The 27,036-nt window shown below is 46.9% G+C and overlaps 1 protein-coding gene across 2 annotated transcripts in view; it reads left to right on the top strand.

The window, feature by feature from the left end:
• Positions 1-12,446: 12,446 nt before the first annotated feature.
• Dpf3 (double PHD fingers 3) overlaps positions 12,447-27,036 on the top strand; it is a 278,537-nt gene continuing 263,947 nt past the window's right edge. For both annotated transcript variants that reach the window (XM_021201848.2, XM_021201849.1), the window contains exon 1: positions 12,447-12,500. In XM_021201848.2, coding sequence (XP_021057507.1) covers positions 12,469-12,500 — 32 coding nt within the window. In that variant the 5' untranslated portion in view covers positions 12,447-12,468. The remainder of the gene's footprint in view (positions 12,501-27,036) is intronic.

Genomic DNA, 27,036 nt, shown 5'->3' with positions numbered 1-27,036 from the left:
ACACACAGACACACACTCACATACACTCTCACACACAGACACACACTCACATACACTCACATATACACACACACACTCACATATACTCTCACACACAGACACACACTCACATACACTCACATACACACACACACACACACACACACACACACACATGTGTCAGGGGCTCTGTCATTTGTTACGAGGAGGGAGTTTTTGAAATGTCATCAAGATCTAACTCATTGACCACACAGCCTCCTCCCCCAGTGTATGGTCCAATGGCTTTTAGTATGTTCAGAGATGTGTGACCATCGCCAACTTGAGGACATTTTTTTTTATCTCCTAAAGGAGAAATGTTATGAGGGTGGGAGAGATGGCTCAGCGATGAAGAGAACCTGAGTTTGGTTCCCAGAAGCCTAGTCTGCTGGTTTACATCAGGAGGCTCAAACCTGCAACGCTAACCTCAGAGGATCTGGTATCCTCCTCTGGTCTCTTCAGGTCCCCCCCCCCCCACGTGTGCATATACAGACGCAGACACATAACTAAAGATAAATATGTCTCAGAAAAGCAGAAACCACATGCCCTGTATTATCCTCTTATTCCCATATGCCAGCTCCTCCAGCTCTAAGAACAGGCTGGGCACCTTTCTCTCTGCATTTCTCAATGCTGGACTCACACGGCCTGTGACCTTGTGACTGGATTCTTTCACTTAGCATAAGGTCCACCTGTGTATGGTAATGTAGACTCCTGTGTAATCCCAGCATTGTGGGGCAGAGGCAGCAAGACTGCCATAAATTCAAGGTTAGCCTAGTCTAATGATTTCCAAGCTACCCGGGGGTACATAATGAGACCTTTTTGTCAGAAATAAATAAGCAAAAAAAAAAAAAATCCATTCACATTGTGGCATATAGTAGTACATAGTGTGTGTGTGCGCGCGTGTGCGTGTGTGTGTGTGCGCGCGTGCGTGTGTGTGTGTGTGTGTGTGCGTGTGCGTGTGCGTGCGTGTGTGTGTGTACAAGTGTAGGCATCCTTGGGGGTCAGGGGCACTGGATCCTAACAGAGCCTGGTCCGGGTGATTGGGTCACTTGATTTAGGGCTGAGACTTGAACTCAGGTCTTCTGTAAAGTGCAACGGTGCTCTTAAGGCAGGAGCCATCTTTCCAGGTCACCCACTCTTTTGTGATTTGTCCATTAGTCTGATGATAGATATTCAACTTGTCTCCATTTTTTGATTTATCTATGAATTTTTTTTTAAAAAAAGAGACAGGTCCTTGTGTAGCCTGGAACTGGCTATGTACAGAAGACAACCTTGAACTCCCCGTCTTCCTGACTCTATTTTCCAAGCTCTGAGAGTACAGCTGTGTGCCACCACATCCGTCTCTGTTTCTGTCTTTTAAAGGTTACAGATTATGTTGTTTTGAACATTCAAGTACAAGTCCCTGAGTATAGATAGAGGTTTTCATTTTCCAGGAGCAGAACTGCTGGGTCGTACAGTAATCCCCGAGTTTGATTGTGGGCTGGATTAGACTGTTCCGAAGAAGTAGAGAAAACTCCCCATCATTGTGTGTATTCTGGTTTCCCTATCTTTGACAATATGAGTTAACTGAATTTTGCTTTTCTTTTAGGCAGGATCTTGCTATGTAGCCCATGTTGGCTTCAAACCTGTATCATCTTGCCTGGGCCCCCCAGGTTGTGGGAGAATATTACCCTTTTCAGCTTCTTTTATCATTTTAACCATCCCTAATAGGTGTGAATAGAGTGTGCTTTCTAAAAGTAGGGTAAGATTTGTATCACTAAATTGAATTATTTATGGTTCTATTGAATCTTTTAACTACCATTTGTTAACCAGTGACCAGGCCAGGCACTGGAAATGCCAAATTACCAACCATATCTGCACTCCGTGCCTTGCAGGGTAGGGAAACAGAAAATTACAAGTATATAGTTTTAGAGGTTTTATTACTTATTTTTATTTTACTTTACCTGCAGAGTGTTTTCTCTCATGTTATGTACACTTCTTTCATGCAGTGTTGGCAGGAGCCAGAAGAGGGCGCTGGATCCCCTGGAATGGGATTTACACACTGTGGAGCTAAGAATCAAATCTGGGTCCTTGGGAAGAACAGTCAGTGCTCTTAACTGCTGGTCCAGGAAATTACAAGTATTTTCACAGAGCTATGCATGAAAGTTTGCAAGAGTCATGTAAGTAATCTGAGAGCCGGTTTACCCCAGTAGGTTTAAATTCAAGCTCCAAATGGGTGTTAAATTGAAACACTTAATGTCTGCTGGGTGGTGGCGGCATACACTTTAAAACCCATACTTGGGAGGCAGAAGCAGGAGGCTGTCCTCTGAGAGTTTGAGGACAGCCTGGTCTATAGAGCGAGTTCCAGGACAGCCAGGGCTACGCTGTCTTGTAACCCCCTCCCCCCCAAAAAAAAAACCAACCCATAAAAAACCAACAAAAACAAACAAACAAACAAAACACCCCAAACCCAATCCACAAAACATTTAAAATTTGCAGAATGTAATGGCACGTGTCTATAATTCCAGTACCCGGAAGGTGGAAGGTAGGGGGATCAAGAATTCAAGGTCATCTTTGACTCTAAAGAGAATTTAAAGGAAGCCAGGGTTCTTTGAGACTATCAGAAGGGGCTGGAGAGATGGCTCAGCGGTTAAGAGCACTGACTGCTCTTCCAGAGGTCCTGAGTTCAATTCCCAGCAACCAGATGGTGGCTCACAGTCATCTGTAATGGGATCTGATGCCCTCTTCTGGTGTGTCTGGAGTCAGCCACAGTGTACTCATACATTAAATAAGTAAGTGAATAAATAAATAATTCATAAGACTATCAGAAAACAACAACGAATTCAAAATATAAAATGCTTAATATCAATTGCATTGAAAAGCCTAGAAACAGGATGGCTTTTAGGTTCACTAACCAATAAGCTCACTTGTGTGTAGACAGCAGCCCTGACTTACACAGTCACCTGTGACTCCCAACTATTACAAGATAGTTGCTGCACAGTTTTAGCTGAGGTACAAGGTAAAAACAAGCTGTATCATCCTTGGCAGGGACCAGATATTGCGAGTTAATTTCTTTTGTAATTTTTTTTTTAGTAGCCTTGACTTCCAGATTTTTGTTTCCTACCATTGTGATAAACAGCACCTTCCAAAAGACCGCTGTAGACAGGATCTCAATACCATTTCCCTATTCATTATCTTCTTTGGGGTTCTTGGTGTTGTGGGGTTGGCCTGTGTCCCAGAATCCTGTGTACTGAGACACAGGGCCACCATAAACACTAGAAGGACCGCTCCCCCTCCTCTCCCAGGTCATTTTAAAGTGTCCCAAGGTAAAGGGAAGAATTTGTAGGAGGGGACGGGGGGGGGGGGGATTGGGAGGGAGAGGCCCTGGGTGAAAGTGGAGTACAGAGCCTGGTGTGACTTCCTATTCCTACAGTCCTGACACTCGGGAGTGGGGTGGGGCAGGGTTGCTGTGAGTTCAAGGCTAACCTGGTATATACATAGTACTTTTCAGTTAGAGTTTGCACCACACCCCCAAACCAACCATCCAATAATCAACAGTGTAAATGGTGGCAGCGAGGTCAGGAGACTCCCGTCCTAGCTCTCTGCACCTCGGAGTTGTGCTTAATCTGATTGTCTTGTCTCTTCTCTCCTCTCTTCTCTCCTTTCCTCTCTCCTCCTCTCTTCATACTTCCTCTCCTTTCTCTTCCTTCCCTTCCTTCCTTCCTTCCTTTATTTATTTTATTTATTTATTTGAGACAGTGTCTTGCTAAGTAGATCAGGTTGGCCTTGAACTTTCGCTTCTCTCGCCTCAGCTTCCTGTGTGCTAGGATCACAGGGAGATACGACTACACCTGGTACTTAAGGCAGCTTTTAATTCGGAGTAAACATGGAGTGGAGGTCCTTTTGCAGTTATGCAGGTCGGAGTTCATCGCCCCGAGCTGTCAGAGAATGGAAAACATCTGCTTGAAGCCAGCAGGCCTCTCTCTGTCCCAGTCTTTGCCAGAGTGTGGGACATCTTAGGTCTCGTGGCTTCTGTCCATCTCTCCCGCTGGTAGACACCTATTTTTATATAGTAGTGTAAATATTGACTGAACAACAAGGCTTGGTGTGCCCTCCTTTGCTTAGCTCATAGACTTGGGGATGACTCCTGCCTAGTGCCAGAGCAGAGAAGCCTGAGGTCATGTAAGTGGGGGGTGAGTGAGGGAGACAGGTGCTGGGGAGAGTCACCACACTTAGGGCAACACCCCGCAGTGAGCCCTCTTGAGGGATCCGGGGAGGCCACCTCTACAGATGAGAAGATTGCTTAGGCAATGGCCAAAGGGACGGCATTTGTTCCCCAATGTGTGTGTCTGATCAGAGAGAAATTTGATTCACATCTCTCTTGGGTCACCCTTTGGCGGCAGTGTCCGGTATTTTCCTCCCCTGTGCGAGAGTCCTTGCCAGCGTTTTAACTCAGCATGTAAGAGCTCCCAAGGTTTCGGCCATCTACAAGGGCGAGGGAGCCCTTGGCAGAGCAGACTTGGCAGGTAGAGGGTAAAGAGAGAGCATTAGCTATTTTAAAAAGAGCCACAGGGGTTCTGTAGCCAGTGGCTCACTGGAATGAAGGTCCAAGGCCAGCTCAGGCTGGATTGGCTTCAGTGAGGTGGAAAAAAGGCAGTGACTGGTCCTGTATGGGGACTAGGCTCCTGGACGTAATCAGAGAGGAGAAAGATGAGGGGGAAAAATGTCTTCTCCGTTGTCTTTTCTTGTGTTTGGAGTCCAGTCACTACTTAGGCATAGGGTGTGTGTTTGTGCCTCTAAGGAAGGGTTTTTCTTTTGTTTGCTTTTTTGAGACAAGGTCTCTGTATAGGTCAGGCTGTCCTGGGATTCTTAATCTTCTTTCGTACCAAGTGCAGAGATTATAGGTGTGTGTTTTCACACCCAGTTGATGCAGTCTTGATTTCTTCCTTGTGAACAGAGTCTTAAAATCTTATTTTTTTTTTTTCTGTTTGTTTTCTGAGACAAGGGTTTCTCTCTTTGTAGCACCGGCTCTCCTGGAACTCGATCTGTAAACCAGGCTGGTCTCAGAACTCAGAGATCTGCCTGCCTCTGCCTCCCAGTGCCACCAACCAGCTTTAAAGTCTGTTCTTAAGACAAGAAGCTAACCAGAAGGCACGCCCCCATCCCCAACTTTAAAGTGTCCCTCGAGGTAAGGAAGGATTAGCAGGAGGGGCAGGATTTGGAAGAGTCCCAGCTGAGAGTGGAGTATACAGCGGGGCATGATTCCCTTATTCCTATAGTCCCAACACCTGGGAAGGTGCGGCAGGATTGCTGTGAGTTCAAGGCCATCCTGGGCTACCCAGTAGATGGACTAGGAACACCCCCCCACACACACACACCACCAAAAAAAAAAAAAAAAAAGCTTAACCAACCAACAAAAGATAAATGAAGTAAAAGATATCGAGTAGAGTTGAGAGAATCCCACCATGACCGCAGGGGGGAAAATTGTTCCAGTTTTGAGGGAGGAGAGGAACCGATAAGATCCTTGTAGCAAGGCAAACTTCACTCAATATCACCAAGTAGCAATGTTTCAGTACACCCAAGGCCTCCAGCTCAAGGCCATGGACTGACGGTCTTTGCTTTTGTCAACAGGAACCGCCTGATGTCTGTACCCAGGAGTAGCGCCCTGGTCTTGGCCCATGTCCTTCAAGCTCTTAGGTATCTGGTGACCAGAGCCCCCCACGCTCTCTAGAAACCATCGATTCTACCCACTGACCATCATCCTTGGCCGGAGCGCGGTATCTCAGCCTCCTAAGGGGTTCCCTGACCTCCATCCCAGGAGTTCCCTGACCTCTGCCCCAGTCTCCTGTAACCCACACCACTGCTCTTTCCCTACAAAGCCAATCTCCTCGTATGCAGCCCCCGCTTAGAATCATTCGGTGTTGGTCAGCTGCCTCCGGGGACCAAAAGCTGCATATCTATTTACACACACCTCCTCTCTCCCGTGTTTTCCTGCTCACTCATCCTATGCAGCTATTTTTTTTTTTTTTTAACCTGAGGGCTTGCTCACAAGTCCAATGCTCTTACAAATGTCTCTTTGAAGGTGCAGTCATACTCCCTCCCACCACACCCCTGTGTCATTGTCATTTGGGAGTAAGCCCAGAATTAAGTCAGTATCCCTTATAAAGGGATAACCCTGATCTTTTGGCCTGGTTGGTGGTTTTATTTTTATTTTATTTTATTTATTTATTTATTTATTTTGAGGCAAGGTTTCTCTGTGTAGCCCTGGCTGTTTATCTTACCCCCTGGTGCCCGATGCTTCCCGCTCCTTATATGTAGGGGTCGACTTTGGCTTCTCTGTGCAGCAAGGCCCGGCAGTAGGGAATCTTGTTGTGTAAAGTAGCTGTTGCTGAGTTACCTTTTTAGTTTAGAAGACGTTTGCCTCTTGTGTCATTTCTAAGGTCTCCTTAAGCAAAGCCCAAATTCATCTACATCTTCTCCATGGAGCCTTTCCCTCTCCTGAGGTTGGAGGGGCTCGTCTCTCCACTCAGGTCTTTTTGATACCGATCACTTCTTTGCCTCATGCTAATGTATCAAAACCTCTGTACTTTGAACCCTCAACAATCCTAAACTGTAGATGCACCCAATAAACGCTCAGGGCTATGACCATGGGATTGTGTGGACCAGGCCTCAATGGAGGGCGGTGGGGAAGTCCTTTGTCTCCCTAACGCCCACCAAACAATTGTTCTGCTTGCTGCTAGGGCTAAGCTTACTGCCTCTGGTCTCTCTGCAGACAACAGGATCTGCATTTGGAGGGTTGTTTCCATGTCTGGTTTGTTTGCTCATTTCTTTATTTGTTTTTTCCAGACAGGGTTTCTCTGTGTAGCCCTGGCTGTTCTGGAACTCTCTCTGTAGACCAGGCTGGCCTTGAACTCAGAGATCTGTCTGCCTCTGCTGGGATTAGAGATTTGTGCCACTATTACATGGCTGCCTGGTTTATTTTTATCTCGGTGCCTGTGCCTGGCACCACACCTCCCCTGAGAGAAAACTCTCTGTGCTTGGCTAAATGACTGAGGGAACTCAGGAACAGAGCCACTGGGAAGCAGCAAAGACTGTTTCCATTTGATTGTCCCCTGAAATAGGTTTCTTAGGCATCCCCCGGGAGTGTCTCCCATGCCCACAACTTGATCAGGATTTATTTATTTATTTATTTATTTATTTATTTATTTATTTATTTATTTTGTTGTTGTTTTTTGAGATAGGCTCTTATGAGGTCCAAGCTGGTTTTAAACTCCCTATGTAGACAAGAGCGGCCAAGAAATCCTGATCTTTCTGCCTCTGTTTCCCAAGTGCTAGGATTACAGGCATGAACCATCATTTCTGGTTTAGCCCACACTTAATTTTTCTTTTTTTTTTTTTTATGGTTTTAGAGCTTTATTGTAGAAAGGCAGGGAGAAAGAGAGGAGGGGGGAGAGAGGGGAGAGAGAGAGAGAGAGAGAGAGAGAGAGAGAGAGAGAGGAAAGGCTAGAGACAGAGAGTAAGAGGGATAGAGTGAGAGGAGAGGAGAGGAAAAGCAAGAGAACAAAGGAGTGAGAGAGAGAGAGGGGTGAGAGCAAGGAGGGGCCAAACAGCCCCTTTTAAAGTGAGCTGCTATCTTTTCTGTTGCTAGGTAATTTTTTTTTAATGTCGGATTTTATATATTCTAAGCTGGCTTCTAATTCATAATCTAGCTCAGGAAGACCCTAAAGTTTTGATCTTCCATTTCCTCATTGCTGGGATTACAGCCGTGCGCTACCACATCCAGATTCTGTGCTAGGGATTGAACTCAGGGCTTCCTGAATGCTAGGCAAACACCTTGTTGACTACCCAGGTGCTAGCCTCCTTGGGTATTATTAATTAATTAATTATTAATTTTGTTTTCGAGACAGGGCTTCTCTGTGTAGGCTTTCCTGGAACAAGCTCTGTAGACCAGGCTGACCTTGAATTTGCAGAGACCTTCCTGCCACTGCCTCCCAAGTGCTGGGATTAAAGGTGTGAGCCACCACCTCCTGACTTTGCTGACCACAGTTTTAATGTTTCATTTTCTTCAAAGGAATTTTCGTTCAGCTCAGTGTTTACTGGTTGTGGATCTCTGGAAAGAAGCGCTCGCCAAGGTCATGGCTACTTGTGCTGTGGATGAATGGAGAAGGGGGGTGGGGAGCTTGCTCTTGTTTTTAATAAAATTCGTCCAGCTCCTAGAGCCCTTGAGGGACTGCCATCATTTTAGATTGCTTTTGTGGCCCACTTACTTTGTTTTTGTTAAGGCATGCTACTCAGGGTTGAACCCAGGGTCTTGTACCTGTTTGGTAATCACTGTAGCACTTAGATGTTTTCCTAACACTACTCTTAATTTTTCAAGGATTTATTTATTTTTATTTTATGTGTATGGGAGTTTTGCTTGCTTGTGCATCTCTGTATCATGTGCAGTACTCATGGAGGCCAGCAGAGGGCGAAGGATCCCTTAGAACTGCAGTTACGGAACGTTGTAAGCTACCGTGTGGGTGCTTGGAATGGAACCACGTGCTCTGCTGGAGCAGCCAGTGCTTTTAACTGCTGAGGCATTTCTCCAGCCTCTCCTCTTTCACTTTTTATTTTGAGACATGGCCTCAGCTGGGCGGTGGTGGCGCACACCTTTAATCCCAGCACTCGGGAGGCAGAGGCAGGCGGATTTCTGAGTTCAGATTTCTGGTCTACAAAGTGAGTTCCAGGACAGCCAGGGCTATACAGAGAAACCCTGTCTCAAAAAACAAAAAACAACAACAACAACAACAAATTTTCAGGAGTAAACGGAGATGGGCGCCCTTGTGACTTAGGTTCTTGGTCACTTGGTGTACTCTTGAGCTGTGTTTAAGAGGTTTGCTCACTGACATTAATGGTTAGTTAGAGAAAACTATGTAAAGGAAAATTAATGGGATTGAGACTGGACCCTACCTTTCTTTCCTGTGTATAAAGCTATCCAATAAAATATAAGCTGGGCCACATGTGAGATTTGAAATTTCCTACTAATATTTTATTTAATCTAGGAAACCCAAAATATATTTTCTTTTTTTTTCAATTTTTTTCTTTTTTTATTATTATTTTCTTTATTTACATTTCAAATGCTATCCCGAAAGTTCCCTATACCCACCCCAATTTCTTTTTTTTTAAAGATTTATTTATTTTTATTTATATGAGTATACTGTAGCTGTCTTCAGACACACTAGAAGAGGGCATCAGACCCCATTACAGGTGATTGTGAGCCACCATGTGGTTGCTGGGATTTGAACTCAGGACCTCTGGAAGAGCAGTCAGTGCTCTTAACTGCTGAGCCATCTCTCCAGCCCCCCAAATATAATTTCTATAACATGATCAATATAAAATAATTCAGTTATTTGGAGGGAAGTGTAATACCAATCTAAAGTTAATGTAAGCCTGGGCATAATGCATGCCTTTAATTCCAGTATTCATGAGGTAGCCAGGGGTACAACATGAAACCCTATCTTTAAAAAAAGGATATATTAATATAGGCAGGAGGATTGGGAGGAAGAGAGACATTCAGAAAGAGGGAGGGGTTTGAGAGCAAGGGTATGTGTGGCCTTCTCTAAGAGAGTCAACTCATGAGCTAATTTACATTCCCTTTTTGGTGCTAAGTCTATGAGATCATGTGAATATTTGACACCTCTCAGAATTACCACTTATCAAATGTTCAATAGTCACTTGGGCTCAGGATGCTCTGGTTGGACTTCAAAGCTCACTGCTACAGGGTGGTGGGTGGCGGGTGGCGGGTGGTGGGTGGTGGGTGGTGGGTGGTGGGTGGTGGGTGGTGGTGGTGGTAGTGAGATGGAAACATCATCGTTCTGATTCCCTTCTGCATTACAAATAGCCTGCCTAGCCACCTAGACCAAGGCAGAAATGATGGGACTCATATCCATGCATGAACCAACAAAGCTTTAAAATTGGGATTGGGTCCCCCTCCTTCTCCTCCCTCCCTCCCTCCTTTCCTTTCTCCCTCCCTCCCCTTTATCATGATTCTTTCCCTTTTTCCCCTTGGGCTGTCAGGGACTGAACCCAAAGGCAGGTATGTATTTGGCAGGCTCTGAGTCCCTGAGCTAGCCCTTTGACTTGTGGTTAATTTATGTGTAGGAGTGTTTTGTATGTCTGTACAGCATGTGCGTGCCTGTGTCCAGGAGAGGGCATCAGATCCCCCTGGAACTCTTGTTAGAAGGCTGTGGGCCACCGTGCAGGTGCTGGGGGTTGCCCTAGGACCTCCTAAGGACCAACGTGTGCTCTTAACTACACCATCTCTCCAGCCCTCCAAGTGTGATTAAAAAAAAAAAAAAAAAAAACCAAACTGTTTTGATATCACAACCAGTAAGAAGGGTTTTAGGTTTATGGAGTTAAATCATGGAAACATTGCTATCAACATTGTTCATTTGCTCTAATCCATGCGTTTCAGAAGTAGAGAATTATTTCTTTCCCCTGTTGTCATCTTCTCGGGATTCCCTATATTCTTTATGTCACCAGCTGGCAAATGGTGGGCAGACAGATGGGTTTCAGCGTCTATATTACTATTGTTCAGCACTGCTGAACACTAGACTTTAATTCTGGTCCAGGCGCCAGTCTCCTTCAAGCATGTTTACTCTTAAGTCCCTTGCTTTTGAAGATTTTGGTCCAAATCTGTGTCCTTTTCATCTATGATACAAAACCCAAAGTTAATAATACCTCTATATTTCTCAGAAGTGATAAAAGTGACTATCAAGTCAGAATTGTATTGACAGTTAAAATGACATTCCATGAAGTACAAAAACCAAAGCAATACTATTTTTTTGGGGGGGGGGAGAGGAGAACAGGGAGATGAGACTGGGTTTCCATATTGGGGGGTGGGCAGTGAGATTGGGTTTCCATATGTAGTCCAGGCTGGTTTTGAACTTTAAGGGAGCACCATTGTACCTGGTTCTGTTTAGAGTTCATCAATGCCAGTTTTCTCAACATGAGACTCTGTAATGAGAAGAGAGGGTGGGGGAGAACATCACCCTACTAGGCAAACAAAGAGTTAAATATTTCCAGTCTGCGCACAGGGACTCACTCAGCTTTGCTGGCTTATCTGTAACTCTAATAGTGAATGGAACTGGAATCTGAAAGTTCTGGACTGCTTTGTAATTGTATTTTACTTTATTCATTGAGAGTCGTAAAAGGCGAGAGCAGGTGGAATTGTGAACTGCAATTCAGCATCTCTCGGTTTCCCTTTCACTCCTCAGGCTCCAGCTATTTGACCTGATTAAACAGCCAAGGGGCCGTAGCCCGGCTTCTATACGCCAACGATGCCTCCGCCCTCTATGTGATTTCGGGCGTTTTCGTCCATTCCGAGTCTCCCTGTGCTCCGTGGAAGTCTGAGTTCGCAGAAGTCTCTCAGTTTCTTCTGGGGTTTACCAGATTCTGAGCAGCGGCAGACTCGGGAAGCCTCGAGTCACGTCTGAACATTCACTTGCAAATTCTTTTCACCTCCTATCTTAGTCCAGAAAGGTGACGCCTGAATTCTCAGAGCCATTCCCAGAGGGGACTCTAGCAACACCTACCTCAGGCTCTAACAATTTCTGCCTAGTTACTGACTTCCCTAGATGCATTTCCTAAAGTTGCCTCAAATTTCCCCCAACCTTCTGCCTAAAAAGCGCCAGGTCTCACTTCGCTCCCAAGTTGGCCGTGTCAGATCATTGTGAATCGTCGACAGTGGAGAACGGTGGTCGTAGGGGACCGCGCGGAGTGACCACCCGTGAATTACGTAACAAAAGCCTTGGCTGTCTCAGTGTCGGAGAGACCGAGCCTGACACTGAGACATTCCAGGAGGAAGGGAGTTGCTGTCCTGGGCTCTCCAGTTCTCAGGAACCGACCGGGGAAGGTGGCTGAGATAAAGAAAACACTTCGGAAACAAGAATATTGAACAGCCGCGGAACCCAGAGCATTATTAGCAAACAGTGGAACACGAGAAGCAATTTCTTGGAGGAAACTGCGACCTTCCAACTTTTTGCACTGCAACACGGTGGTGTACCCGGAGCTCGGGGGTTAAAAACCGTGATTTACAAAGCCCAAAGCTAATGAATGGGATTCAGTGGTTTTGTTGGCACTATGTAAATATTCTTGTCCAGGAGCGCAAACTCTGCAGTTATTTAGTAAAGTAGGGACTCCAACTAAGCGAGAATGCTCTCCCATGTGTCTCCACTAGTTCCAATCTAAAAGGGCGCTACTAACACGGTACTGCCCCTTTAAGACCTGCTCGCTCTCGGGCTCTACAAAAGGGAGTGACCTCTGGGCTTTGACAGCTCCCCTAATAACTACCACCACGCAGGCCCCGCCCACTTGGCGACCAGCCGCGCCGATTGGCCGGCAGGCCGGTATCCCGTGCTCTGATTGGCCCGCCGCTTCCCCTGAGCGAACCTTTAGAACTCTGAGACAGACAATATTCTGTTACATTGTAGCAAAATGGCGACTGTCATTCACAACCCCCTGAAAGCGTAAGTAAGACTAAAAAATGTACATATTCCGCGTGGTTTCAATATGAAAAAAAGGCGCCTTGCGGAGCGCAGCCGGCGCCTGGCTCTCGGAGACGCCTCCCGCGGCGCCCGGGCTCCTCTTTTCTTCCTGCTCTTACTTCTTCATCTCTTTTTTTTTTTCCTCCCAGCGCTCAGAAATGTCAGGAGATGCAATTAACAAAAAGAAAATTGTTACATTTGTGTTCTGCTTAATTGGCTGACCGGGACCGGGAGGGAGCACAGAGCGGCGGCGCCGGCTCCGGAGCTGCAGGGGTCGTGAGCAGCTTGGGTCTTCACGGTTCTCGGAGTCCCCTGCCTCTCCTGGCGCCGCGCGGAGCTGGCTGAAGCTGGCGGGAGCGCGGGGCAGGGACCGCGTCGTGCGCTCGGCTGAGCCCTGCGCTCCAAGCCCGAACCTCCCCGGCCCCGCTGCTCGTCCACCCGGGCGGGCAGACGGACCGCAGCGACTGCGGAGTTTTGCAGGGCGTTCGTTCTGCCTTCCGAGCTATCGCAGGGAGTTTGTGTAAACCTTCCGGAGTTGGGAGGACAGCGCGCGGAGCGGCGGGTCCCGGGAGTCCTGGGGCCCAGGTGCTTGCCCCGGGCTTTTCCACTCCGGCAGCCGGGGATCAGGCAGGCGCTTCGGGCGGTCGCCGGTGTGTCTGTGTATTTGTAGGCTAACTGGCTCTAGTAAATTAACGATCCGGGTTAACTTGGGGGTTGATATGGAGGCAGAGAAACTGCAGGTCTTATAAATGGAATGCTTGCCTGTTCTGGGTGAAAAGCCGAGGCGGCGGAGGCGGTAGTGTAGGGCTCTGGCGACAGCGAGGGGCAGGTGCCTCCCGGAGACTTTGAGCGGACAGAGGGGGGCGGGCTGCGCAAGGACTCGCGGGGGCCGGTTCCCGATCGGAGCTGCCTGCCCGCTCGTCTTCCTTCCTTCCTTCCTTCCTTCCTTCCTTCCTTCCTTCCTTCCTTCCTTCCTTCCAGTCGGTGGACTGAATATGAAGCCGCAAGTCCGCGGGTGATCGCGGAGCCGGGGGTGGCCTCGGAAAACTAGTGTGGCTCTCAAGGGGCGCTATTGGCAGGGATGTTGACAGAGGGTGGATCCTTGGGAATCGCGGCGCGGCGTGGGCACCCAGTGGGTGCCCGGTGTACTAGGACTTCCCCGCACTGATGAAAGCCTCTGGGAGTCGGAGGGTGCGCGTGGGTGTTTAGTGCCAATATTTCCCGGTGTGTGTCGGTGGTCGATCTCTTAGCTGCGCGCTACAGCGTCCCTGGCTCTGGGAGTCGAAAACACCGTTCGCTTTAGGGAGCAGCAGGGCGGCGGCGAGAGAGTGTGCGTGGGATTCCTAGTGCCAAGAAACCCGTAGGGAGAACCCGCTGCGTTTGCACCAGCCAACAACCAGGAATAGGGCAGGGATGTCCCAGATCTCGGAGTTTCCACGAGATATTGCTGTAAAGACGGAGGCTGAGCTTGATGCGAGTTCCTGGCTCCCGTTCTCGTTCGGAAGCTCAGCTACTTTGCACTCGCGACAGCGTTTCTCCGAAGAGAGAAAATGTTTTATGGCAGAAGAAATGGGCGTAACTTCGCCGCGTCCTCGCTGACTCCCGCCGCCACACCGCGGGGGCTGGGAGTTTCTCCAGAACCCACAGAGCTGATTTGCAATTTCCTCATTTCCAGTCGAAATCACGTAGCCGAGATGCTGCTGCGTGGTAAACTCAAGTCGGAGAGATCTATTTGCTATGTGTACAGGGTTCTTCCTTAGCAAAGCGGCATCCTTGATGCCCGGGAGCGGGCTTACTCTCGGGCGCGCGCAGGAGCTCCACGCTCTAGGGTCCCCCAGATCTTTCCACTTTTTTTTTTTTTTTTTTTTGGACACAGAAGAGTGCATATATAGGAAATTGAGGGGGGAGAAGAAACAGAGAAGCTAGAAGGTGGCCAATCAGTTAATATAGAATTAGTTCTAATTTACACTTGTATCCCTTAATAATTGGAAACACTTGCTGAAGGATGCATTTGTAACTCCGTCTTGGCTCACGCATGCGGACGCTCACACAACACCCCTCTCTGCCTTTCCTCAGAGGAAGCCGAATGGCCACTTATAATTAGCCGCCCCCTTTTGCATCCAGTCCTTTTCCCCTGAGGGCTAAGGGTGTAAACAATAACCCCAGTCGGTCAAGCTGTTTGCACCCTGGACATTTTAAAAACTCTGCACGCAGGAGCATACACGTCGTTACCGGGAGACTGAGGCCATCTGCTCTATTATTATTATTATTATTATTATTATTATTATTATTATTATTATAAAAACAACTTGTTTAATAAAACATCTTATACATGCCATTTGTTTCTAGAAGTTGCTGATCAGGAAACAACACACACGTGAATAAATTATGCATGGACCAAATTAGAACAAAGCATAGCAACCCAGCAAGCTGAAGGGATGGATGGGGGGAGCAGGGAGGAGGAGGAGTGAGGGGAATGGTTTGGAGAGCTTATGTGTTTATCCTTGTGTGCCCCTCCTGACAATGAACCGGAGCTCCAAACCGTATTAGCATTTTCTCCGTGTGCAAGCAGTCTCTCTCGTCTTAAAAAGGCAACACCACTGACGCCCCCTACAGAAGAAACTGGTCACACAAAGATTTCCTCTTGGGCCTGGGGTTAAGTAGCAGTAGTTACAGTGTTGGGAAGAAGCCAGCTCGGGTTTCTTTCATGCCACCCTGTGTAGGGCCGTGCCTTAGACTATGGGTCACTTTTCATCTCGCTAGCTTTTTTCCACGTGGGGCATTCAATAATTCAATTCGCTGGATGACTGGACGGCTCAACTTGAATTTCTTTGCTTTGAGTGGGGTGGGGGTGTCTTCTCTAAGGTCCCAAGTGCCTGAAAACAGCCTTTCTTGGTAGTTTGCCTTTCTTCCTGGCTGTCTTTGATCTCCCCTCAACTCCCCTTTTCTTCCTGGTTGCTCTCACCCCTTCATCTCCGAAGCTGACAGTCTGGCTTCTCCATTTTAGCCTTTAACTTCTTGTTACTGCCCAACAGGGTGTTAGAGGCAGAAACAGGAGCTGCCAGGCCAGATTAGATCAGAAAGGGACTCTGCAGGTGGCCCTACAGCCAAGCAGTCACATCTGGACAAATAGAATTCAGAGGCACTGACGGACATGTGTGATGTGTAAATGTGAGTGGCCTGCTATTTAAATTAGCAGCTACACTGAGTGCAGACTGTTGGAGTCATCCTCAACTCCTATGTACACAGAAAGTGAACAGGGATAGATCCGATAAAGGCACACGTGTAAGTTACATGCTGTGTGCTTGTTGATTTCTGTATACTTGGGAAATAAAATGCCTAAATTAAAAAAAAAATACTTATCTTAGGTGGGCACTATGGCACACGCTTTTAATCCTAGCACTCGGGAGACTGAATTGGTGTCCAGCCTAGTCTACATAGTGAGTTCTGGGCAGCCAGAGCTATGTAGAGAGGACCTATTTAAAAAAAAAAAGTTACTATTTTATGTGTGTGTGTGTGTGTGTGTGTGTGTGTGTGTGTCTTGAGCAGGTAAGGTGCTGGAGCATATGTGTGAGTGTGTGTGTGTGTGTGTGTGTGTGTGTTGTTAGAGGACACTTGGAATGGGTTCTTTCCTTCCACTATGTGTGGTCTGGGGATTGAACTCTGCTCAGGCTTAAAGCAGACACTCTTACTTGCTGAGCCTTCTATCCTGCCCTATAATGTTTTGATTGTAAGCTCTCAGTATAGCAGTTTAGGTCGCTCACCTTCCCCCGTGTCTGCCAACAGCACTCAGAGCAGCACATCTCTCAGTAACTTATCGAAACTCTGCTTGTAGCACTTAGCTGGGAATGCCTGCCACCTTCTGCCAGACTCGATCATGTACATACGTATCTATTTTTATAACTCCAGGCTCAGAGACTAATAAATGCTATTATCACTTAATTATTCTAGTTAGGGCTTTGATACTTTAATTGTTTGATTATAAACAATGAGAAAACCAAACTATTTACTCATGCTTATAACTATGATTCCTTGTACATAGTTTCGTCAAAACTTTTACTTTGTAAAGAGTCACTCTAGCTTGGAGGCGCTTGTTGATATCTTTGCCTTAGTATTGAGGACATAACTCTAAGAGAAAGAAATGCTTACTTGTTCAATATTCAACATGGCTCCTGTGTATAGATGGCATGGTCAGGTCTTTATCTCTCTGTCCACCTTTTGATGTGGATGTGTGTTCTATCTAAAGTGGTTCGGGGCATGTGAAGGTCAGGAGCCAGATCTTACTCTTACTGAAACAGCCAGTGTAATTATCGGCGAGGAAGGGCCAGGGGCCCACATTCCTGGTCCTAATCTTGTCTTGGCTATTTTGGTTGGGGAAGGGGCACTGAGTAGGGACTAAGTGGAGAACAGTGAGGCTGGGGCTTTGTGAATTTGCAGCCTTTTACGGACATTATTTTAGTCCTTGATGGAAAAGGACCCTTGAAGCCAACAGATACATGACCACTACCATCTCTCTCTGTTTTATTCATCAGTGTTAAAACAGGGATGTGGGGAGAGTTAAAAAGCACTGGTGATTCTTCCAGAGGACCCCAGTTTGGTTCCCAGCACCAACATACAGCATCTCACAACTGCCCCTACTAGCTCGAGGGATTTGACATCCTTTTTTGGCTTCTGCAGGAACATACACACACACACACACACACACACACACACACACACACACACACACTCGGATAAAGTGAATCCTTATTTATTTATTAATTAATTTATTTACCTTTTGGTTTTTAGAGACAGGGTTTTCTGTATAGCCTTGGCTGTCCTGGAGATCATTCTGTAGACCAGGCTGGCCTCAAACTCACAGATCTACCTGCCTTTGACTCTCTCTCTGAGTGCTGGCATTAAAGGCATGCATCAAAATCTGGCAGAATAAAATCAATCTTTAAAAGAGCCCTAAAGTCTCCAAACTTCATTAGCACACATTATTTTTTATTCTTATTATATTTTAATAACTTACTATTGTTTTGAGATGTCCATATCCACAAAGGAAATCAGTTTCTGTCAGAATCACAAAGGGGAGGCATTGTCACAGGGTGGACCCTTGTAAACTGTCCAGTCTGCAGACCCCCCTGGGGGCCGTCTCAGACCCATCAAGGCAACTGGGCTTCCATAGTGATTGACCTGGAGAGTTTACATCTTCCTTTTGAGTCTTTGGAAGCAGGCAGGAGGGTGAATTTAGATTTGTCCACAAAAAGTTGTAATATTTCTACATCCCCTCAGATCATCGCCAAACATAAGGCACGGTCATCATGCTTTGTTTTGAGCACACAACCCAGAAAAGATAGAAACTGATCCCCATCTTTTAAAGTATAGCTTTGTTGGTGGAAGCTGGGTCATAAAAAGGTCCCAGGATCCAGGGGCCTGTTTATTATATCAACCTCAGCAAAGTAACTTTTGTGGTTTTTGAGTGTTTTCAAAGTCACTGGAAGGCAGAAATGTAGCCAAATGTGGCAAACCTCAGGCCCCCCAAATCCCACAGGCACACACACACACACACACACACACACACACACACACACTCTCTCTCTCTCTCTCTCTCTCTCTCCTGCCATTCTCCAACGGCAGTCTTATATAAGCATGAGCCTATTTTAAATAGTCTTTAAGTATGAAGGTATTTAACAGGGAAGGACAAAGAGTGGCCTGGCATAGGGAGGAGAGGATGGGTGAGTGGATCAAACTACTGTGTGGTCCAGAGATGATTGTTTAATTGCAGACGAGCCCTACAGGATGCATGGTTTCCAGTTCGCAAGTTTTCTTTGCTGCCAGAGTGACTGAGAAGGGATGGGGTGGGGTGGTGTTTGTGTGATTTGTTTTTCTTATTGGTCAGGTTACTGGTGTTTCACAGTCTGTCCGACCATATGGATGCACAGAGCTAGCCTCGTAAAACTGTCACCAGGAGAAGGCTTCCTTGAGGCCTGTGATTTGCATTAGAGCTTTAAGAGCCAGAGTTAGGAGGTATTGCTGGGGAGGGGAGGAGCTAGAGAAGTGGAGTGTGGACAATGTCTGAGCTGCCTGTTTGTGAACAGTAGAGTGTATATATATGTAAGTGTGTGTGTGCGTGGGGGGGGGGGGTTAGCGGCAAGCGAAGAGAGGGAAGCCCATATGGAGGCTGAGGTCAGGGCTCGGCGGAGGCAGGGAGGGCTGGGGATTCAGACTCAGTATCCCTAGTAATGGGTTCAGATAGTTGTCACTGAGTCTCTAGCACACAGGAGCCGAGGCTGGAGAACAGCGGTGACACACAATTCTCCTTTAGGTGTCCCCTCTATCCCTTCCCTCCCTCCCCGTCCGGAACCCAGGGACTACGTGTTCTCGTCACTCTTACTCATCTTGATGACCTGCTGTTTGTAGTACACATCCTTGAAATCACTACCAGAGGACTCTTCTTGTTTCTCACCCTTTTCCTACCATCATGGCAGCTCGTCTCAAACGCTGTCTCTTCTCACCAGTGACGATAGCAGCTTTGTTGACCCGGGAGTAAGGTGAAGAGAAAAGGCTCTCGCATCTTACACCTTTCCAGAGTTTCCTATCCCATTATGAGGAGGAGACGCACTTGATTTCATAATTCCCCGGTCAAAAACTTCCTGGTCATTGACTGGGTGTGGTGGCACACATCTTTTAATCCCAGTACCCAGGAGGCAGAGGCAGGGAGGTCTCTGTAAACTCTAGGCCAGCCCGATTTACATAATGAGTTCCAGGACAGACAAGGTTCCATAGTGAGATCCTGTGTCAAAACACCACCACTCTCCCCACCCCAGCAAAGGAAACAAAACTAAACCAGAACACAAACAAAAGAACTTCCTAGCTCTTACCGTGGTCATTGTGGGCGGGAAGGACAGTTAATGGTCAGGCTCTTGTTTTTAAACAAGAAGTTGCCCTAGAGGGGATTTGTAAGATCTGGAGGTCCTAATATTGTTTCACTCCTTGGGGTCCCGTCTTGCCTTGAACGGCTCCCATGTAGGGTTCTATCATGATGGAACATTCTATCCCTTCTCAGAACCTGAGTCTGAGGACCAGGTGACCAGGCTGTTCAAATGTGGGCTTTTCTTTTTAGTCATGCAACCAGAGGAGAAAGGAAAGGTCAGGCAGGAGACCTTTATATGGTATCCAGCCTAGATGACATGAAGGTACAGGGCTTGCTTCCTTTTCATTTGCACAGCCACAAGAACCCAGTTGCTAAGTGACCTGAAGCCTGTGGGCCTGTACTGATGTCTCATTGAGCTCCCCTCTAGTGAAGCTTGTGTTACTGCTGTGGAAGGAGAGGTGCCCGACGGACACCTAGGAACTGGCTCATCCCTGTGTGCACATCAGCACGCAGATTGGAATTTCATTGTTTTTCCTTTATTGATGTTGTAGACTCCACTGGGGGGGGGTTATTATCGGGCTTTTCTGTGGTTGGAATCTCCCTTGGCAATTTTCTGCAAGCCTAAAGGAGGAAGAAGGGCCTGCAGAATTTATCTGCAATTTTGCAGATGCCAGCATGTAAATTCTAAGTCTTAAACCAAAAGAAAAGTGACAAGAGTTGGTCTTCAGCAGACTGACGTCCCTTTTAGGTTTTAAAACCTGTGACAAGATAGGCATAGTAGAAAATACACTGCCTTAGCAGGGTGGCAGTGGTGAACTCTTTCAATTACTTGGGGGGTAGAGGTTGGCAGATCTCTGAGTTCCAGGACAGCCAGGGCTATTCGTAGAAACACCGTCCTGAAAAAAAAAAAAAAAAAACCAAGAAACCCAAACAACAACTGCAAAAACAAAAACCACCATTTTTTAAGGCATGCAGTTCAGTGGCATTAAATATATTTTAACAATATTTATTGCGTAACGGGGGCACATACACACATGAGAAGACATGCCCTGGTGTGCCATATGCTTATAAAAGTGAAAGGACAATTTGTGGGAGTAACGTCTCTTTGTCTACCATGTGGATCCGGGAGATTGAATTCAGGCTGTCAGGCTTGGTGGCAAGCCCCTTTATTTGCTTAGCCACCTCGCTAGCCCACATTAAACACACTGATAGGTACTGGTCAGCCATTACCATTATTTCTAGAACTTTCTTATCCCACTAAACAACAATTTTTGTGTCCTCATTAAACACTTTTCTGGGCTGGCTTATAGCTCAGTGGCAGGGCAGAGGTTTGTATGGGCACGGCTCTTGGTTCAGTCTTTAGCACCAGACAAAGTCATTCCTTCCTCATACCCTGCTTCCCAAGAGCTAGAAGTGCCCTTTTGCTTTCTGCCTAAGGATTCCATATGAATGGAAACTTGCTCTGTTTGCCCTCTTGGGTCTGGCTTATGTCACTTTGCTCAACATCTCGGACGCCATCCCTGTTGCAGTGGGCGTCTGTCAGACCTGCATTCCTTTTTATGGCTGTTGAACGGATAGGCCACACTTTGTTTATCCATTTATCTGCAACTGCACTCTTGGGTCATTCCCACTCTTGCCTGTTGCAAATAAAGCTGCTATGAACATTTTTGGGTTTGTTGCTGCTCCAGGCCCTGTGTTCAGTTCTTTTGGGTAGAGGCCTGGGTTGTCTGTATCTTTGGACTTTATACAAATCAGAGGCTGTAGTTATAGATGGTACTGGTTGTCCCCCCATTATAACACCTCAAACAATGATAATAGTGTTACAGAATTTGGCCTCTTCCCTACCCCTTCTCTAGGTATAGCACTTAGAGTGGTATTGGGGAGTGGTAATTGCCCAGGAAGCTGGAAATCTCAAGACTCACTTCTCCCATCTCTAGCTCCAGGCATGGCCCCTTGTGCCACCTTTGCTGCGAGGGTAAGAATTTCTTATGAGGAAATCTGTCACGATGGTGAGGATGGTGAGGGAGAGAGCACTTGGGAGGACAGGCCAGATTGGTGGCTCCCTTGGGAGTTCAAGGCCAGCCTAAAGATGGAACTCAGTTGGTTGAGTGCTTGGTTAACACACGAAGCTCTGAGTTTGAACTCTAGCACTGCATAAATGAGGCATGGTAGCACTTGCCTATGATCCCAGCACTCAGGGAGCAGAAGCAGGGGATTAGGAGTTCAAGGCTATCTATCCTCAGCTACATAGTGAGTTAGAAGTAAGCCTGGAATACACCAGATATTGCACGTGTGCACCCATGTACCCACACATGCACACACGCGCACACGCACATGAACACACACTCATATACATATATTGGAAAACCCCAGGAAATAAATAAACAAAACTTAGCCTGTTTTTGCATATGGGGAGAGCCTATTTATTTACTCTTTTCCAGCTCAAGCCCCTGTTTATCCTTCAAGGGTCCAAGTGAAATAAAACTTTTCAGGAAGTGGAAACTCTGAGTTTAAGGTATCCCTGGGAGAGCTGATCACGTACAGAGTCCTTCTCAGAGTCAATGATAACCTAATCCATGATGTGTGTATGCGATGCTGGGGATTAAATCCCAGGTCTGGCCTGTGCTAGGAGAGTTTCTGTTGAGCCACATACCTAGCATGCTTCTTTTGAGACCACCTCTTACCAGTTGTCTCCTACCTGCCTGCCTCTTGAGTAACGGGGGTTAGAGGTTTGTGCCACCATGGTTGATCTATTAAACATTATCCACAAGACATGTCACTGGCATCATATATAATCATTGTTGGTTTTTTTTTTTGTTTTAATTTTTATTTATTTATTTATTATATGTAAGTACACTGTAGCTGTCTTCAGACACTCCAGAAGAGGGCGTCAGATCTTGTTACGGATGGTTGTGAGCCACCATGTGGTTGCTGGGAATTGAACTCAGGACCTCTGGAAGAGCAGTCAGTGCTCTTAAACACTGAGCCATCTCTCCAGCCCTTTAATGCAAATCTTGCTCATCAAACTGTGACTCAGGTAGTCCTGGGAACTCAAATGGGTTTCACATGGTCTAGATTTGAAGCAGGCATGAAAATGAGGTCAAGAGGAACTCCCATTTCACCTTGGGAGCCCCAAGCTGAGTCCGTCGACAGGACCAGCAGCCCTGGGAAGGGCAGTGGATAGAGGGGAACACTTGGATGGTCTTGAGTCATCAGCTAAGCTCTTGGTCCTTCCACCAAGATGAAGGAGCAAGAGGGCGTGAAAGGTGACTGGAGCTTGCATCTGCTGGTAAACAAGGAATGCAAACCGTTGGTGTAAGAGTCGGTGAAAAAGGGCATCTTATTTGTAGAGAACTGGGCATAAAGGCTCATGATGGGTTTGAGTCATTAAGTTACATGTTGGTTTCTAATGTTGGAGAGGCTTCACATACAATCCTGAAGCAAGCTACTGAGTCCTCTAGGAGTGAATTAAGTACAAAGTCATCCCTACTTCCATCAGACTCCTTGCAATGACTTTCCGTGGATCCCCATTGAGTTGAGCCCAGTGGGAATAGTTTCACTGGATCTAACTTAGGCGCATCCTTCATCTTGTCCTGGTTACAGCCAAATGGCTTCCCCATCTGCATCCAGAGGCATCTACTTCCTGAAGGACCTCTGGTTTCTGTGTCGGCTTCTAGAGCCTTACTCGGTGGTGGTAAGTGCCTGGGAAACAGGGGGCTGACTGTCCTCTCCCAGGAAGGCCACTGTCATTGGGGTAGGATGAGGTGGTGAGAGGGGGAGGCAACTGCTGCTGGCGATGGGGCGATGGGGGGTGGGCAGGGTGGCTGGGACATTGGGAGTGGAGAGAATATATTCTCTCTTGCTAATTATTTTCCCTGAGGACTTAGCCAGTGCAGAACCATCTATTATCGTGGGAGCGCTCTATGGTGGTTCTGCTTGTGATGAATGCTAAGTAGAAACAAGCAAGAAAAATTAACAGGCGGCCGCTTCTGTCCACCTAATTAAAATGCATATCCAAGCCCATAAGCCCTTATGTTTCCCCAATGCGTGCACCCCCCCTTCCGATCCCAGTTCTACGGAGGAGAAAAACACGTCCCCCAATCATTTCCTTTGATTATGTTTTCATCAGGGAAGGACTGAGGGTTTCCCTCAGAATCCAGAAGGGTTCCATATTCTTCTAACAGTTAAAAAGTTTCTGGTCTGTGGACTTCAACTGGGCTTGAAAATTCTGCGTATTATAAAAGATTTAAAACAAAATAATAAAATTACCAAATTTTGATTGCAGAAAAAAAAGGACTCAATGGGGGAGGAAAAAAAAAAAGATGAGGGGGGTGCATTTTCTGCTGACTTTAGTTTTGTGTTAAAAGTCTAGCTTGGATTAGTAATGGGAAGTTTGAAAGTCTTTTCTGCCTTTGTTTTCTGTCTCTTTCCAACTCCTGGCTGTATCTTTTCCTCTCTGGGTACTTTTTCCCACAAACCTTTAAAAACCCTCAAGCTTTTGTAGAGAGGTTTGCCGAGACAATGTTTTCTCTGCTGTTGCATTTGGGGACAGCCTCAGAAATGTCCCAAGTGTGTTTGAAACCAAACAATACTTCTTCATCCGTAAGGGGCATCCCCTAGTCCCTTTCCTCAGCCCATCATTCTCTCTCTAAAGAACAACTTTATTCAGCAGTCATAAAATATTTAATAAAACATGAAACTTCAGTCCCCGTGTTCAGTTCACCGTCACAGGCATCTCCACACAGGGCCCCCTCCCCAGCCCCTGTCTGCCCTCCACAGCAGCCCCAGCTGTTCATTTATCAGGGCTGGCCGGCTCAGCAGTGCATGGAGATTGCTTTTAATTAACTCTCTTCATTTTTCCCAATCTTCAGGGAGCAGCAGCCATTTAATGATTTTAATATTTTATCTAGATTTATATCCCCTTATTCGTTGTTGTTTGACTTGTGCATTTGCTCTTCCTGAATAGCTTTCAGATGGGTCTGTTTATTTGCCCCTGACCCCCTACCCCCAAGACCTTTCCCCAGGATGGGAGGATGGGTTCCAGAGAAGGTCCACTTCAGTGGTGGGTCCTGTGATGGTTTGGATCATAGACTTTGTCTTAGAAAGCTCAAATTTCACTTGACCCTTAGATGACAGAGCTTAGGAGCTTTTCATTAAAAAGAAAGGAAGAAAGTGAAGATAAGAACAGAAGAGCAGAAAAGAGAAGAAGAAATTCCGCGTTGCGTGTGGAAGGTGAGGTCCTTCGGCTCTGGTGCTTGCTCTGAAGGTGTGAGGTGGCTCAGACCTGCTTCCTGGGGTTCACTTTGAGTTGTAACTTGAGGTTCATCATCCCGCCCACCCTAGTGTCACGTATAGTCCAGTGTTTTCTGTTCTTAAAATAATAGATGGGGGCCAGGCGTGGTGGCACACACCTTTAGTTCTTGTATTCAGGAGGCAGAGGCAGGTAGATCTCAATGAATTCAAGGGCAGCTGGGTCTATGTATATAGTTCCAGGCTCAGCCAAGACTATAGTGTGCGATCTTGTCTCAAACAAAACAAAACACCCAAAAGCAAAACACCCAAGCAACCAAACAACAAAATTCCCCAATCCAACAACAACAACAACAACAACAACAAACAAACAATGATTCTTACTGTGTAGCCCAGTCTAGCTCAGGGGATCCTGTCCCAGCTTCTCTGTGACTGGGACTAAGTCATATCCGGCAGAGTAGATTCTTGCTACTACTAAGGGTGCTGGCTTTAGAGCAGACTGGAGATCGGTTCAGCCCAGTCTTCATGTCATGGGCTGCTTCTTTATTTAGGCATGGCTGGGATCGGCCGAGCAACTTCTTGGCAGATTAATTGCTGTGTGATCCGAAGAAGGAGTTGAAGAGGCAACTATTGCTTTCTGCCTGCTGCTGTGTAGTGGGGGGCAAACATGCAGCTTCCTGGCTCCCCCTTCCAGCCTCCCTTGCACCGAGGGGTGTGCACCTTTGTCCAATAGCTCCACAGAGGTCTGGCAGACAGGCTTGTGTGCAGGCTTGTTTTTAGAACCAGCGTGGCCACAAAATGCCCTTTTGACACCGGGGGGTTGGTGATATGTCTTTGGGGTTACCTGTTGCTAGGCAACTGCCAGCTAAAGTTTGAGCTTGGTCTGGGGATCGCAGTGAATCAACCTGGGTGACTTATATCTACATTTAGGGACTTTGATTTGCAGTATTGGCCCAGGGAACAAGAGACTGGGAAGACATTCTTTTTTGTAGCCTAAGGTTTTTTTTTAAAAGTCCAGGCCAGTGCCCGATGCCTGGTTAATATACACAGATGTTTATTTTGGTGATGAAAATGGTCTTTCCTTCCTATCTCCTTATACTGGAGTGTACCTCTGCTCTCTGTAGTTCTGCCGGTCCTGAAACCCTACCTACCCTTTATATGCCAGGGACCCAGCTACATACATGCAAGAGACAGTGAGGGAAACCGGATCTCAACACTCAGTGTTTGCTGGGTATTTTCTGTTGACCTTTTAGTGGCAGTCACAGACCTTTATGGGAATCTCTGGAAAGCTGTGGATGAGCTCTCCCAGAATAGATGCGCCCAAGTACGAACCTCTGCATGTGGTTTCCTGGGGCTCACAGCCCTTGATGAATACATCTGTGGATTCCCTGCTGATGTCCGGGCTCTTGGGTGACAACCTCCACATGAGAGGTGCGGGTTGAAGTTCTCTTCTCCCTCAGCCTCCGGAAGGCTGGGATTATAGGTGTGCATCACCACACCTGACTAAAAAAGATGCTCTGAATCCCTGTGTGGAGGCAGCTCCCCCTCCATCCTCTGACGTCTCAGCAAGCTTCTTATGGTTGCTGTAGATCAGTAGTCAAATGGTCTCCTAGCCTCAGCCTACCTCCAGACAGCTCAAGGGCTCCCTTTCCCCACTGTAACCTTAGCTGACCCTCAGAGGGTGGTGCCGAGGGCCCTAGGCCCCTCAGTTCTGCACATGCCTTTTCTCCCTCCATCATGGAGATACTCTGCTATGGCTGGTTACGGCAAAAGGCTCTGGAAGGCAGTGACTGTGACTGCTTTTCTGTCCCTAGGACCTAGGAGAGCTGTCACTTGGTGAACAGCCGAGTGAATGAAGCCAGGAGGTAGGTACACTGCTCCGCCTGTCTTCAGAATTGACTTGTTCTCGTTGTCTACTTTAACGGCTTGCATTTGGGAAAGGCAGTGGGAATTCTCTTTAAACATTCTTTAATTTCAGATGTCAGGAATCAGACGCAGGCTTGGGTGTGCTGATGTGTGGGAGGCAGGGTTGCACTTCTGAGGCATGTCATTTGTATTAGTAGATATAAACAGCCTGGCTTTCCACTTTAGTGGGTTTCTTTTGTTGTTGTTATTTTGTTTGTTTTTCTTTTTTCCTTTTCAAGACAGGGTTTCTCTGTGTAGCCTTGGCTGTCCTGGAACTTGATCTGTCGATCTATCTGGTCTCCAACTTAAGAGATCTGCCTCCCGAGTGCCGGGGTTAAAGGCGTTCACCAGTGCAGGGCTTAAAGATGTGCACCACCACAGCTGTGGCTCTATTTTGGGGTTTTAAGATTGGCAAAAGTAGGGGCTGGAGAGATGGCTCAGTGGTTGAGAGCACTGACTGCTCTTCCAAAGGTCCTGAGTTCAAATCCCAGAAACCACATGGTG

This window comes from Mus pahari, chromosome 7 (assembly GCF_900095145.1).
Source record: "Mus pahari chromosome 7, PAHARI_EIJ_v1.1, whole genome shotgun sequence".
Lineage (NCBI taxonomy): Eukaryota > Metazoa > Chordata > Mammalia > Rodentia > Muridae > Mus > Mus pahari.
The sequence above is the reverse complement of the archived record's forward strand: the minus strand, read 5'-3'. Positions and strand labels throughout refer to the sequence as shown.